This window comes from Medicago sativa, chromosome 8 (genome assembly GCF_051527215.1).
Source record: "Medicago sativa cultivar Bolivia chromosome 8, Bolivia_mono, whole genome shotgun sequence".
Lineage (NCBI taxonomy): Eukaryota > Viridiplantae > Streptophyta > Magnoliopsida > Fabales > Fabaceae > Medicago > Medicago sativa.
This window is the reverse complement of record NC_140756.1, coordinates 60,272,075-60,286,576: the sequence shown is the minus strand read 5'-3', so window position 1 is coordinate 60,286,576 and position 14,502 is coordinate 60,272,075. Positions and strand designations below refer to the sequence as shown.

Sequence of the window (14,502 nt, the reverse complement as noted above, 5' to 3'; positions counted from 1 at the left end):
AATTCCATGATGACTCAACTGTCTCAGTGTAGACTCAGGCATTACATTTAAGGATGATCCAGTGTCCACCAACACATTGGATATCATGTCAGACTTACAGTGTACTGAGATATGCAAAGCTAAGTTGTGGTATTTCCCTGCTTCGGGGAGTTCATCGTCACCAAACCACAAGTTATTACAAGCAGTAATGTTACCCACTATTTAATCGAACTGATCCACGGAGACTTCATGATCAACATAGGCATGTTCCAGTACTTTCATCAACACCTTCCTGTGAGCTTCCGAACTCAGGAGCAAAGACAAGATGGATATTTTTTACGGAGTTTGCAGCAGCTGGTCTACAATCTTATAATCGCTCTTTTTAATGAGCCTCAAAATCTCGTCCAGATTAGACTCTTCAATAGACTGGCCCGATGGGCTGGCATTCTTGTCAACAGGAGGAGCAACCGGTGGAGTTACTGTGGCAGCAGGTGTAACAACCTTCTTCTGGAACAAGGGTGGACGGACCCTTCCACTTCTCAGAGTTGTGGTTTCTTCAGCAATGTTACTAACCACAGTTGGGGATACCAGAGGCACTTCTACCCCATTCTCAATCATAGTCGCATCATACTTGTAAGGGATTGCTTTAGTAGAGGCATACGATACCGGCCAGGTAGCCTGATCACCAAGGGTTCGACCTTCCTTGTCTGCGGTACACTTTTGGTAGGGAAATCATGAAACACTGGCACATTCATACAAACGTCACTGGCAACCAAGTGCTTGTTGTCCATTAGACTCTGTATATCACCCTGCACGGTACAACATCCCATAGGATTCCGAAGGCACTCTGAACAGGAAGCATGATCGTGATTAAACAAGGAAGCTTGGTAAAGCTTGACATGTAGTGGCACCAAAGGAGTAGCAACATTATGGACATCTAAAGTGGGAGCCTCTCGAGGGATCCGAGATGTTTCAATCTTATCAAGAGCACAAACTCCTTCGAAAGCCTCAATCATGTTAACAGCCGCATGGTTTGGAAGTGGATTGTCAAGAACGTGTGGGACACTATTTTCGAGGTCAGCGGACCCCTGTCTATTAGATCTTTTACAACGTACTTCAGAGCATAGCAACCTTCAACATCATGGCCTTGAGCGCCCTGATGGAATTCACATTTGAGATCCTGTCGGAACCTGGGAGGCAATGGCGTAGGCGGAGGCTTGCCTGGTCTGGTGACGCAATGCCCTTTAGCAAGTAGGGTTGGGAGCAGGTTAGCATACCGCATTGGTATTGGTGGAAAATAAGGCTTGGGCCGAGGGCCCTGTTGTTGTGGTTGTTGCTGTTGATCAGGAGGCTGCTGTTGTACCTGCTGAGCAATGGCATTAACGGGTACTGGTGGTTGACCCGGTGGCAGAGGATATTGCTGGTAGAATGGTGGAAAGAAAGGATGTTGAGAGTACTGCATATATTGGTAGGGTAGAGGTAACTGAGTAGCATTAATAGGAGCGACAACAGCTGTAGACTGGTTACCGGACACCATCCCTACTTTAGATTCCTTCTTCTTATGGTGGCTGTTACCATACTTCTTTGGCGCACTAGCCGAGGACTCACCTTTTTCAAGAATAATGATGCCTTCTCTGACAGCATCCTCTAGACGAGTTCCCATAGTAACCATGTCGGAAAAATTATTTGGTGCAGAGACTATCATTCTTTCAACATATTCCTTCTTCAAAGTTTTTAGGAATGTCTGTGTCAGTTCTTCCTCATCAAGCCGAGGAGAAATACGGGCGGCTGCCCCTCTCCATCTCTGAGCATATTCACGGAAGGTTTCGTCTGACTTCTGAGACAAAGACTTAAGAGAATCCCTATTCGGCTTCAAGCAGGTGTTAAACTCATAATGATTTTCAAAAGCAGCGGCGAGTTCCTCAAAAGTATGGATATAGTCTTTACTCAAGCCAGTGTACCAGTCTGCCGCATCTTCCGTTAGGCTATCCTGGAAGCAGTGGATCATCAGCGCATCATTATCTGTGTAGTTGGCCATCTTTCGAACGTACCGAATGACGTGGCTATGTGGACAAGAAGATCCATTGTATTTGTCGAAATCCGGCACTTTGAACTTCTTAGGAATCTCAAATCGGGATACCAGGCATAGATCACGAGCCTTAGCAGAAACACCGTTCCCACGGCTAGCTTTGACCTCGCGGAGCTCTCCAGATAGCTCTCTTAACTGTTCTCTCATAGCCTCCATTATAGGGTCATGTCCACGCGGAGTGTCAACATCGATTACCTGTTGCACAGTGTTCACAACAGGATCGATAACAACAGTAGTCACTTGAGGCATAGAGGTAGTTGTAGAAGCAAAAGTTGTTGCAGGAATCTGTCCTCGTTGGGCAATACCAGAAATACCGGCCGCAGTGTTGGGAGCATGGAAAGCTGAGAGTCCATAAGGGCGCCCATTGGGCATAACAAAACGAGCATCAGAAGCCACTGTGGATAATGGGATGGATGGAATCATTTCACTAGTAGCCGGAACAGACGTGGCCGGTTGTTCTTGTGCGGCCAGCAAGGTAGACATAGTGTCATGAGCCTTAGCCAAGTCTTCTTTCATAGCAGTCAATTCGGCACGGAGCTGAGCATTCTCTTCTTCGAAATTAGTGATGTGTCTCCTTCTATATAATCTGGTTCGATGAACTCTGGTTGGTTGGTAAACCTTACGAGCACGAGCCACCTTTCAGACTGCGGCAGAAGAACCAGGAGGTAATGAGCACAAGGGAAGTTTTGTGTTTTTTGGTGACCAATGTATGATGCATATGATGCATGATATGTACAGATGCATATGCAAAACAAAGACTCTCTCCCCTTTTTTTTGTATTATCGAAGGGTTTTTAGACAAATTAGGACTTTTGTAAACATTACTACACAATGATTAACATAAACGGGTAAAACAACAACCAACATATAGTTTTACAGGATGATTCCCTTTGAAATGCCAAGCCAAGGTGTCATACCCCAATTTTTGACCTAAGGATCCTACATTCATACACCGACACGTGTCACCTAACCCTGATCAATCCCCGATTTTCAGTGAAAAATTCGGCAGAGAGGTATTTTAAAATACCTCATATTTGATTCCGAGTCGGGCCCTCTTCTCTCTATCATTTTTATTTTTAGTCTTTATTTTCATCTTTTAATTTTTTTCCTTTTAATTAATTAAATTTTAACTTTGGTTTTTATTTTAGTCATCATTTTTTCTTTTATTTCCTTTTAGATAAATCCAAGTTTTATTTTATTTTTTTCTCTCATTTATTAATTAGATAAAAATCAGAAAATATTAACATGTCTATCCTTTTTTTTAGTTCTTATTTTATTTTTTATTTTTAAGTGTTAAGTCAAAAAAAGGTCCAAGTACATATCCAAACAGGCTGTCGCGCTCCTTTTCATCCTAACCCTCATCTGCAGCAAACAACAAATACATATTCTCCTCCCCAAGCTACTGATTTTCTGCTTCCATTCAACAAACCCTAATTCCTAAAACCTGTCACTATAAAGCACAAACAACCACACAACCTCCGGGGACAGTAACATTTCGAAACGCTAGCCACCACAACTTTCACCGTACAATTTTTTTTAAGCAATAATTTTACATTCAGCCGTATTGCTTTGTTGCTTTTAGAATCCATCATTGCTCCAAACCTTTAGCTGCCGTATGGTATTTTAATTTCAAAACCCAAGATTACTTTGCTCGATTTATTATTGTTATTCATGTTGATTTGAATTGCCGTTTCACATCATCCAATTTCCATTGAGTTTTCTTTACTATTATTCATTGTTATTTGATTGCTATCTACTTTAATCCTTATTATTCATGTGTTGTTGCTGGTGTCGTAAGACATATTGCTTTTGATTCTTGGCTTTTGATTTAGTTTTCGTTGACGTGTCAATTCATTGCCATACTACTTATTCATGTCCATTTAATGTGATGCACCATCAATTCTACTTTAGTAATATTATTAATTGGTTGCTTGATTGCCATGTTCCATAATTTTATTTGCTGCTGTTATTATCATTATTGATTTCGAATTCAGCAAATTTGTTGTGTGCCGTATTCCATACATACAATCACTTTTGCTGCGTGCCCTTTCCAACAGCTTTGAATTGCTACTGCCGTGCTGCTCTCTTTAGTAGTGTTGTCGTGGCTGCTCTCCAAATCAAGATTCCATCATAAAGAGAACCGGTGATCCCCCGCATTCATTCTTTTATCTTGTTTAATTCTCTCATGCATTTTTTCATTATTGCATTTTAATTTTGCTGCATTTTTAGTTATTTTATTTCTATTTGTCACATTTTATTTTTATTAGGCATTTTCAAATTATTAGAATGTATATTTAGGCTTAATGTAAATTTATCATGCATATTTATTTTTAGCATACTTTAGAATGTAAATTTAGGCTTAATGTAAATCATGCATATTTATTTTTCTATCATTTACTTTCCGCAGACCTTAGAATGTATAAATAGGCTTAATGTAATAGTTGTAGGTGCATGGGTGTGTGCGTGTGTGTATGCCTTTTCTTTTTTATATTTCTAGATTAGGTTAAAGGTCCTCGTGGTGGTCCAACGCCACCATAAGGTACCTACGCTTTACTTTTCTGCTCCGTTAGTTTATATTTTAGTTTAATCATTCAAAAACAACAAAAACATGCAAAATAACCAAAATCACAAAAAATATTTTTTTAAATAAACCTTGATCTTAAATCAAGTGACCGTCTTTTTTTGTTTTATTTTCTTAATCAAACTTCAATCAATCTAATTATATTTCAAGTCATTTTTCTTTAATATAAAAAATACAAACAAATTCACTTTGCCACTTGGCTTTTCATTTTAAAACCTTTTTCAAACTAATAAAAAACACACAACCAATCAAACGTCAGTTTTTACCACGAACTACGTGATTTTGATCCCTCAAGGGTACGTAGGCAGAGGACTTTGTTCTTCCAAATCAATAAAATGTAGATAATTAGGTCCTCCCTTTTCCATTTTAAATTCCCTTCTTTTTTTCAAAAAATAAGCAAGTTATAGCGCACTAATTAAATAAAACCAAGAGGTTCCCGTAGAGTACTACGGACATAAAGGGTGCTAACACCTTCCCTTTATGTAACTAACCCCCGAACCTAAATCTTTTCAATATATGGGGTGTTTGAACTTTTTTCCCCTTTTCTTAAAAAAATTAAATGTTCAGTCGTGAAATAAATTAGTGAGTCAAAAGCTAATCAAATAGCCTTGATCTCCGAAAAATGACGCGACAGAAATGGCGACTTCACTGGGGACCCCCCTAAGAGGGTTGAGCCTAACTTGGTTTTATCTAAATTTTTGTGCTATTACTTGCTAAAAAATAAAAATAAAAGATGGAAATACGTGTATGTATATTCTCTCCTTTCTCTTTCTTCTTTCTTTTAACGTGAGTGGTAAGATGAGTCCTAACCCGGACTTGAGTGAAACATAAGATAGGAGTGGTAGACTCATAGTGACATACCGAGAGTATTCTCGTGTCTTGTCACACGTGAGATAACCACACTTAGCGGAGGAGCTTGAAGTGATATATGTCGGCGGGTGTTGTCACGCTTAGACTTTATTACTCTTAAGTTTCCGTTGAACGCTAAGGACCTTTAGTAACCCTTAACCCATCTTGGCCTTTTAGGACGTAGTGCGGTGGCTAACCGGGTGTTGTCTCGGTATTAGTCGACACGCGATGCTACACTCGAACTAGACCTTCCTACGAACGATGTTGGACCGGGTGTTGTCTCGGTATCCGATAAAGTTCAAAGGCGGTTGGAATTCGGGAACTTGGTAGAACCCGTAATACAGGTACATTTGAAACCATAGTCCCCACCAAATGGCGTTGTTACCCTGGCTCCAACATTATGGACTTAACCTCACCATGCATACATGCATTCATTCTTAAAATCTTTCTCATAAAAAAAATCATCGAAGAACCTAGATAAGTCCTTGTAAACATCAGAGGTGTGGACCTTGTAAATGGGGACACCAAGAAATGCATTTTCAAAAGTCTTAACCTTAGCTTTTGTTAGGGGCTATTGTCCTTGACTTTGCTTTTGCTCTTAACGAAACTGTTTGTAATATTCCAAAATTATCAAATGAAGCAATGTTCCTTATGATGTTTACAATTACTTTGACGAGTCCTTCGATAAATAAAAAAATATGTCTATTTTTGCATAACATCATGCATCATTTTGCATTTCACAGTATCAAATCCAAAGTCTCACAAATTTTTCTTCTCCATAAAAGGTCAACCAATCTCAAAAGTGTCATGGCGTCCTCGTCCGAAACCAACTCGCATGTACAACACTCGAGCAATCATAAAGAGAAGATGGATTTTCTCGAGCAAGAAAATCAATTGCTCCGGGAGGAAATTGCAGCCATGCAGACCAAGATGGACGAAATGACTGAATTGATGAAGACACTGACGGTTGCTCAAGCACGTCCTCCTCCTCCTCCTATCAGGACTCTAGCCGAAATTGTTTCTAATGGCCCTGAATGGACGTTTTGTGCTGATACTCCGGAGTACTCTACACCGCAACGTTCCGTACCCTGGTTCCCGCCTCTTACTACTGGCGAAATACTCCGTCCCATTGCTTGTGAAGCTCAGATGCCTACTTTTCAACGTGCAACTCATGTTCCTCAGCAAGTTACGACAGTTCCTCCAGCTGTCGTGACCTACTCAGCACCCGCCGTTCATATTGTCCCACAACAAGAGGAACCCATCTTCCATTCTGGGAGTGTGGGGGCCTATGATAGAGTGAATGACTTACAGCAAAAATATGATGAAATTCAGCGAGATATGAGAGCCCTCCATGGGAAGAAAGCGTTTGGGAAGACTGCTTACGATCTCTGTTTGGTGCCGAACATCCAGATACCCCACAAGTTCAAGGTCCCAGATTTCGAGAAGTATAAAGGGAACTCCTGTCCTGAGGAACATCTAACAATGTATGTGAGAAGAATGTTTGTCTATGCCGACGATGATCCGGTCCTTATCTATTTCTTTCAAGAGAGTTTGGCTAGTCCTGCTTCAAAGTGGTATATGAATCTAGACAAAACAAGGATTCAAACTTTCCGTGATCTGTGTGATGCATTTGTAGAACAATACAGCTACAATGTGGATATGGCCCCAGACCGAAGCGATCTTCAGGCTATGACTCAGGGAGACAAAGAAACTTTCAAGGAGTATGCTCAGCGGTGGAGAAATATCGCTGCCCAAGTCAGCCCACGTGTAGAAGGGAAGGAGATGACCAAACTTTTCTTAAAGACTCTCAATCAGTTCTATTACGTGAATATGGTCGGAAGTACGCCCAAGGACTTTGCTGAGATGGTTGCTATAGGTGTACAGTTGGAAGAAGGAGTCCGAGAAGGACGATTGATCAATGAAGGTGTCCCCGCTGGCAGTTCAAAAGAGAAAGACCAGGGAGTGAATATGGTGAAAGGTCAACAAGTCGATCCACATCGCCAGGCTCAAAAAACGCCGCAGTATGACCCGATTCCTATAAAATATGCGGTTTTGCTCCCACAGTTGCTCGAAAGGAATCTAGTCCAGACCAAGGCGCCTCCTCCGGTACCAACAAGATTGCCAGCATGGTATAGACATGACCTTTTCTGTACCTTCCATCAAGGGGCACCTGGCCATGATATTGAACATTGTAATGCAATGAAGAAGGCAGTTCAGAATTTGATCCGGACCAACCGCCTGACCTTCTAAGACTTAACACAAGGAGTGGTTAACTATAATTGGGTCGTTGTCGACGTTCCTTCCGCTGTTTTTTTTGTTCAAATAATGTTTGTTTGTTGCTTTTCGCTTTTCAAAAAAATATCCTTTCGTCCCGCCCGAGATGAAAGTGAACTTGTGTAGGGCTTTTGCTTCATATATTTTCCATCGTTAATAAAGAGGTCGTTTTGATCCCGACTTTCATTTTATCTTGTGCTTTTTTTGGAAAATTGGTAATACAAAAAACCAAAAAATATAATCATTCTCAAATATCTGCATAATCATAACTTACACCTGTCAAAATCAATAATCAAATCATGCATTAATAAACCCGTTGAACACGTTAACCATGTACTCTCTTCCAACTTTGAGTTCCCTGTGTCAGAAGTTGAAGAAGGGAATGAAGAGACTCCCGACGAGATCTCTCACATACTGGGGCATGTTAGCCATCGAAGCTGCAAACAAAATATCTAGGAGATTATCCAGAAGATGACATTCAATTACAAAGATTGGCTCGGGGTGCTACCATTCGCTATGCTCAGATATCGTACTTCAGTACACATTTCAACAGGGGCAACCCCCCCTCACTACAAGAAAAATGTCATTTTGCGACATTTCCTTTGCGACCCTTATGTTAGAACTGTTGCAGAGTGCACCTTTACGACTGTTATTGCGACTGGTAGAGTCAAGAGTCGCAAGATTAATTGTTTTTTTTCCAAACGCTTTCATATCTAAGCTTTTGCCCCAAATATTTTGTAACTCCCTCTTTCTTAATTTCATTCTCCCTCCCACAATTTCAAAACCCTAAAATCCAATCCACCTCCCCAATCTCACTTTCCCCAATCTCACGTTTCAATTTCAATCACACTTTCCCTAATTGAAACTAAATCTCTATCACCCTCAATCGAAGCCTACTGTTCCACCTTACTCAATCTCACCATGACTCAATCGAAGCTAAATCCCCCAAAATCGAAGCTCACTGTTCTCCACCTCACTCAATCTCACTATCACCGACCCTTGTCTCAGTCGAAGCTTATTTCTCCACCGCACTCAATGTTCTTTTTCCGCCGTTCCTTTTCTTGACCCTTTTTCCAGGTTAGTTCGGTTCCTTTTCCAGGTTATAATTTCTGTTTTTTTTTGGTTTATTTAAGAATTTATTTTTAAAATTTTCCACTTTTCTGTTGATTTGAGTGTTTTTCTGTGTGTTAATTTCATGATTTTTTAATCATGTGCGATTCCTGGACTAAAAGGATCAGATTTGTTTAAAGTAGAGGAGGCTAGTGCTGTTTTTTGCAAGGTTATCAGTTTGGGATGGCTTCTGCAATATTCACTGAGGTTGTGTTGTTTTTCCTGTTTATGATGAAAACTATTGTAGAATTAATCTATTTTCTTTGCTGCTACTCTACGCAACTTTTAAGCTTTTTTCAGTTAAGCTCTAAAAGTCTTTGTTTTGTGCCTTGACTTGTTTTTTCTTTCTAAGAGCTTCTTTGTTAACTTTTGTGATATGCTATCAATGGATTTTTCTCTTTGAACGGAATAATGTGGATCTAAATTGGAATTTTATCGAATGCAGGTCAATCCAATGATTACAATATTGTGTTATGGTGGTGCTTTGAGGTCAACGAGGGGGGACTAGCTTTGTAATAAATTGAAGAAAGCGACAATGCTTCCTTTCTCGAACGACAGGTCACCATGGAACACGAGAAGAAGTTGTGACTTGCTATGAAAAGGTGGGAATAAACCATGATGCTTCTCTCCAAATAATTCGTGAACTAATCATTTTTATTTTCTTTTGTTTTTATTTCTTCGTTCTATGCATTTAGAATTGTTCATAACATTGGTGATCATGGTTAAACATGTTACTCAATTTAATATATTTATGAATTGTAGTCCAATGACAAGAAATTTTGTTTAATGCACTGTTACAAGCACCTGAGAAAGGTTGGTTTCAACGAAAGGATAGCTTATGATAGCTGATTTTTGTAATTATGTTGATTATTGCTTAGGATAGCTTTTTGTTTTTTATCCATAAAGGTTGGTTTCAATGAAAGAATGTTATAACCGTGTAAGTCATAGCCACTATAGTGTAGCGGTAGGCAAAAAGGTTTTAGTGATTTGGATCTAGAATTAGTATTGAAAGTGCATCAATAAAAGACACATCATTATCATTAGGAGATTAGAAAGGCTCGAACTTTTTCACAATTAACTCATTAGTGGCTTATTTCATGGGGTACCAATGGATTGAAACTAGAAAGTTGACAGAACTTTGCTCCTTCACTCAACAAAAGGAATATCACCCTGTTCTTTGAAAATCCCAAGTGATCATTAATTTTTTTTCTTCACAATTTATAAGTTGGCTAATAGCTATGTCTATTGATCTCACTAACTAATGGCTTCCAAGAAGTAATAATGATCCCAATGGTATCTTTCAGAAGGTAAATTACCTGAGTGGATGATTGTAGACATGTGTGTATCAAGAAAAGGTTTTTTGGTGTTTACAACTGACAAACAAATAAAATGATGGACTAATAATGATAATTTGAGTTTTAGTGTCAATGTGAGAAAGTGGTTCATATGAGTTTTATTGTACTTTGAGAATACTTTGATATTTTATTGCACCAGGAAAAAAGAAGAAATGAAAGAAAGGAGGAAAAAATTAACAGTTTAAATTCAACTAAACTCTGATATTTTGTGCAGTTGAGGCTGCATATTGAAAAATCGTTAGTCCTGTAATCCAGGCAGACCAATCTTGTGAGATTCATAATTTTATGGATCAGTTAATAATTGAGCATCCCAGTCTTTTGAGTATAATTAACTTTTAATAATGTTTCGCAGTGTGATTCCATGCTTATTGGTGATAGTGCTGCTGCCAATACCTATCCTTACATTCAGGTAACATTTTTTTCTTCCTGTTTTGCTTTCAAATTTAGTTGATAATTTCATATTTACATTGTGTTAGTGATTTTCATCGTTACTCGTTAATGCTTTTAGTTAATACTTATGGTATACTGATTGATAAGTTTTCTAAATATGTAGGCTGTATTTGTGCATACTTCATATACACTTTGTATATATTTTCTAAGATTGGAGTTTCTATATGAATTTCATGTGTTATGTTTTATAGTTACATTTTTTTGTTGTATCTTCTTCCCTATGTCATTGTATTTGCATGTCGCGTTGTATTTGTGGTTTCTAGTTGAAAGGGGAGACAGATATATAGGTTTGAACATTTACTTGACCAATTTGAAGTTATGGAAGAAATCCTCACAGTAATATTGATATAGAAAGTTAATCTTGAATGTGTTTGATAAATTAACAAAACGAGTTTAACTAAAATAGTTCGAGTCATTTAACCCTGATTATATTAAGTTCCAAATCATACGTATGTTCATGCCTTGTATCAAGCATAACATGGAATCCTAAAGAATGCCTTAACTGTGTATGAGGCGAGACGGGGGTGTGTTTCTGTTTTGGTTGCGGTATCAGATGCAGGACCTGTTCTGCTAGTTCTATTTTTGGCTGGTTGGGAGTTTCTGCTATGGGCCTGCCGTGTTTTGGTGCCTGTGTGATTTCTAGGTGCCTGTGTGTTTGTTTTCTAGGATTTTTATGTTTGCTGGACTGATTTTCCTGGCTGGTGTGTGGTTTCCTGCCATCAGTTTTTGGTTTGTTTGTTTTGGCCTCTTTGTATTTCCTCGCCGTTTTGCACTTCTGGTGCGTGGGTATTAATGAATATGCTGTTTCAAAAAAAAACTGTTGTGGTCAATTATATAGCTATGATTTAAGCACTATATGGTTGTTCTGTTGCACAAAATCAGTACTTTTTCAACTAATACACGTGGTCTAGATCAAATTAATGGCGGAAGAACACTAGAAATTGTTGGTGTATCCTGCAACTATTTGATGTTAGGTTTTGGTCCTGATTTACCCCGTTTTCTATATTGATTGAACACAACTTTGGTGTGTGTATACATATAGCTTGAAGAAGCGTGTCTTTTATCTTGTTTACAGGAGGCTAACACTACAAGAAATTTAGCAAATTGCGACACTTACTTTGCGACCTTTGCATGAGAACTGCCTCAAAGTACACCTTTGCGAAAGTTATTGCGACAGTTATAAAATTCACACTTATGTCGTCCTATTAGTAACAATAACTAGGTTACTTAGTTCTTCTGCAACATCTTTGTATCAACTAGATAAAGTAGTAGTAAGAAACTGTTTGACCAAACATTTATAGTTGGTCTCTTTTTCTAGATTTGGCAATATTTTGGACGGGGAAATGGTAGTATGTCAGCAAATTGCCCAGCAAACGGGTATTCTAGCTGATTGGGAAGCGGCAATACTTCTTTTTAGCAACTATATCAGAAAGTAATTATTGTTTGATTGCGTGTTTAGTTAGAATCCACAACTTTAGTGACTTTGTTGTTTATTGTTGTCAATTAGTGTTTCTTATAGTATCTTTGATTTATTTTTAGGTGGAAGACTTAGAATCACAAAAAAGTATATGAAGTTCTTTGGAGTCTATTCACCTTGAGTTGATGAACAAACTCGTGAGTATCCTTTCAATCTTACAAATTTTGTGCTATTCCTGATTGTTATACTTATATGCAATTTCATAGAAAAAGTTTAACTGTAGGATACCATTTGCATTTATACTATTGATGTGTGTTGTTACTTATTTCTATGAGATTTCTGGTTGGAAAATTGGTCATATAATAGAACTTAAAATATGTCAAACATAGTTGGGCATCTGAGTTAGTATCTGAATGAATGCCAAAAAGAGCCTCCATAAATGGACTTGTTACATTACAGCTAACAGATGTAGGATACAATCATAATGAGACAATTTAGTTTATCAACATGTCTTGTATACTTCTGTATACGAATTGGGATATGATAAAAGGCTCCACTTGTCATTTGTATGCACAGGTCTGCTATGAATAACCTCATCCCAAATGTTTGGGCTAAAAGTGATGATTACACACGCTTGAGATTTTTAACTTCATTTGTTTTTATTTCTTATCTTTGTTAATTAAGTTATATGACAATCATTATACAGGCATCAGACGCAATACCTGTTACGACTGAAGATCCCGCACCCCAAACACAGAACCCAAAGGTTGGAATTGTAATCAAATCAAATTTTGGACTTGAAATTGCCTACAACATTTAATATCTCTGAGAAGTCTCATTTTTTCTTTTGACCCTAAAACAGGAATCTTTTCAACATCAAGATACCAATATACAAATAAAATTGAAGCCCAATAATGTCACATCTGAGCTCTCAAGGGAAAGTCTCACCATTTCGGAGCAGACTAGGGATGCAAATGTTGGCGCTACATTGAAGGTTGTAAATTTTGTTCTTGTTTCAATGTTATTTCAGTGTTTAGCCTCATACTGATCAACATCAATCTAATATTTGCTATATTTTATTAGGGAAATGGAGCAACTGTCCAGGTTCTTAAAAAGCCTGGTGGTGCTTTTGGGGCACTTCTGGGGAACCCAGCTTCAAAGAGGAAGCTTGGCCTTGATAAAAAGGTGCGCTTTCTTTTCTTTTCTTATAGGTTTCACTGTTGCTTATGCTTATAGGTTTCACTTTCTTATTGCTTTTGCTTTTAGGTTCTGCTCTTTATTGCTTACAGCTTCTGAATCTCGCCTAATGTATAAAATTACTGCCGCATTAAGTATCTGTCATTTTAAGCTGAAACTGCGTGTAGTTTAAGCTGGAACTGTGTAGTTTAAGCTGGAACTCTGTAGTTTATGATGGAGCTGTGTGTAATTTTATGCCGTAACTGTGTGTAGGTTATGCTAGAACTTTGTGTAATTTAAGCTGAAACTGTGTGTAATTTATGCTAGAACTGTGTGATTTTATGCTAGAATTGTGTGCAATTTTATTTTATACTGAAACTGTGTAGTTTAAGCTGGAACTGTTTGTAGTTCTTGCTATAACTATGTGTAATTTTATGCTGGAACTGTGTGTAGGTTATGCTGGAACTGTGGTAGACATTCGTCTTGAGGATCATGGAGCAATTTCACTAAGGAATACCTAGATATTTTTATAGAGTTTTAATTCTCATACAATTGTTTTCAATGTCCAGCAACTAGTATTTTGGTTCAGTCACTAGTGTTTCAGTTTTTTGAATGTTTAAACTTGGTACTATATATTTTTTGTTTTAGTTAAGTTGATGTATGGATCAAACTTCTTACTCTTGAATTATGTATATTTTGCATTTTAAGTCTTTAGTAATATATTTTGAGATTGTCTTCAAATTGTAGAGAAAAAAAAATTCTAAATCAGGACATCAATTTCAAAAATAAATAAATTTGTGACTTTAAAAAAAATTACATTTGCGGCTGTTCAAACAGTCGCAGAAATTTGTGATTTTTAAAAAAAAAAAATACATTTGCGGCTGTTCAAACAGTCGCATGCATAATAAAATATAAATTTTAAATTGACATTTGCGACTGTTAGCAAATGTCGCAAGTCCCTTAAATTCCATATAAATCTCCTCATTTGCGACTGTTAGCAACTGTCGCAGCACCTTTGCGGCTGTTGGAGCGGCTGTTCCACAAAGGGTCGCAAATGACAGTTGCGACCCCAACAAATGTGACTGTTGGGGAACAGTCGCAAATGTACATTTGCGACCCTTCTAACAGTCGCAATCAGCGTTTTTAAAAGTCGCAAAATGCAGTTTTTCTTGTAGTGCCTCCTTCCCCAATATGCAACATGGAGGTCGTGCTTTCCGTGAAGG

The 14,502-nt window shown here is 38.1% G+C and overlaps 2 protein-coding genes across 5 annotated transcripts; both read left to right on the top strand.

Annotated features, from left to right (window-relative positions):
- The first annotated feature begins 6,364 nt into the window (after window positions 1–6,364).
- LOC146900117 (uncharacterized) lies at window positions 6,365–11,322 on the top strand. Its single transcript, XM_085736908.1, has 4 exons — window positions 6,365–7,705; window positions 10,589–10,645; window positions 10,790–10,792; window positions 11,179–11,322. Exons 1-4 carry the CDS (start codon window positions 6,365–6,367, stop codon window positions 11,320–11,322), a joined length of 1,545 nt encoding a protein of 514 aa, XP_085593034.1.
- On the top strand, window positions 8,338–14,020 carry LOC146900116 (uncharacterized). 4 transcript variants are annotated; one of them, XM_085738925.1, is made up of 11 exons: window positions 8,419–8,848; window positions 9,004–9,088; window positions 9,327–9,483; window positions 10,451–10,504; window positions 10,589–10,645; window positions 12,005–12,118; window positions 12,226–12,300; window positions 12,810–12,869; window positions 12,966–13,097; window positions 13,187–13,288; window positions 13,733–14,020. In XM_085738925.1, exons 7-11 carry the CDS (start codon window positions 12,289–12,291, stop codon window positions 13,751–13,753), a joined length of 327 nt encoding a protein of 108 aa, XP_085595051.1. In that variant the 5' UTR covers window positions 8,419–8,848; window positions 9,004–9,088; window positions 9,327–9,483; window positions 10,451–10,504; window positions 10,589–10,645; window positions 12,005–12,118; window positions 12,226–12,288; the 3' UTR covers window positions 13,754–14,020. The 4 variants fall into 4 exon arrangements, with proteins under 4 accessions (XP_085595052.1, XP_085595051.1, XP_085595050.1 ...); XM_085738924.1 differs by lacking the exon at window positions 10,451–10,504; XM_085738927.1 differs by lacking the exon at window positions 12,005–12,118.
- Window positions 14,021–14,502: the final 482 nt, after the last annotated feature.

What these genes read in the sequence shown, in the direction of transcription:
- LOC146900116 (XM_085738926.1), top strand. An exon ending in CCCAAACACAGAACCCAAAG is followed by an intron (nt 12,870 to 12,965) that starts GTTGGAATTGTA and finishes ACCCTAAAACAG; the next exon opens with GAATCTTTTCAACATCAAGA. An exon ending in AGCTTGGCCTTGATAAAAAG is followed by an intron (nt 13,289 to 13,732) that starts GTGCGCTTTCTT and finishes AACTGTGTGTAG; the next exon opens with GTTATGCTGGAACTGTGGTA.
- LOC146900117 (XM_085736908.1), top strand. Translation starts at nt 6,365, where the DNA reads ATGGATTTTCTCGAGCAAGAAAATCAATTGCTCCGGGAGGAAATTGCA. An exon ending in ATTGTAATGCAATGAAGAAG is followed by an intron (nt 7,706 to 10,588) that starts GCAGTTCAGAAT and finishes AATGTTTCGCAG; the next exon opens with TGTGATTCCATGCTTATTGG.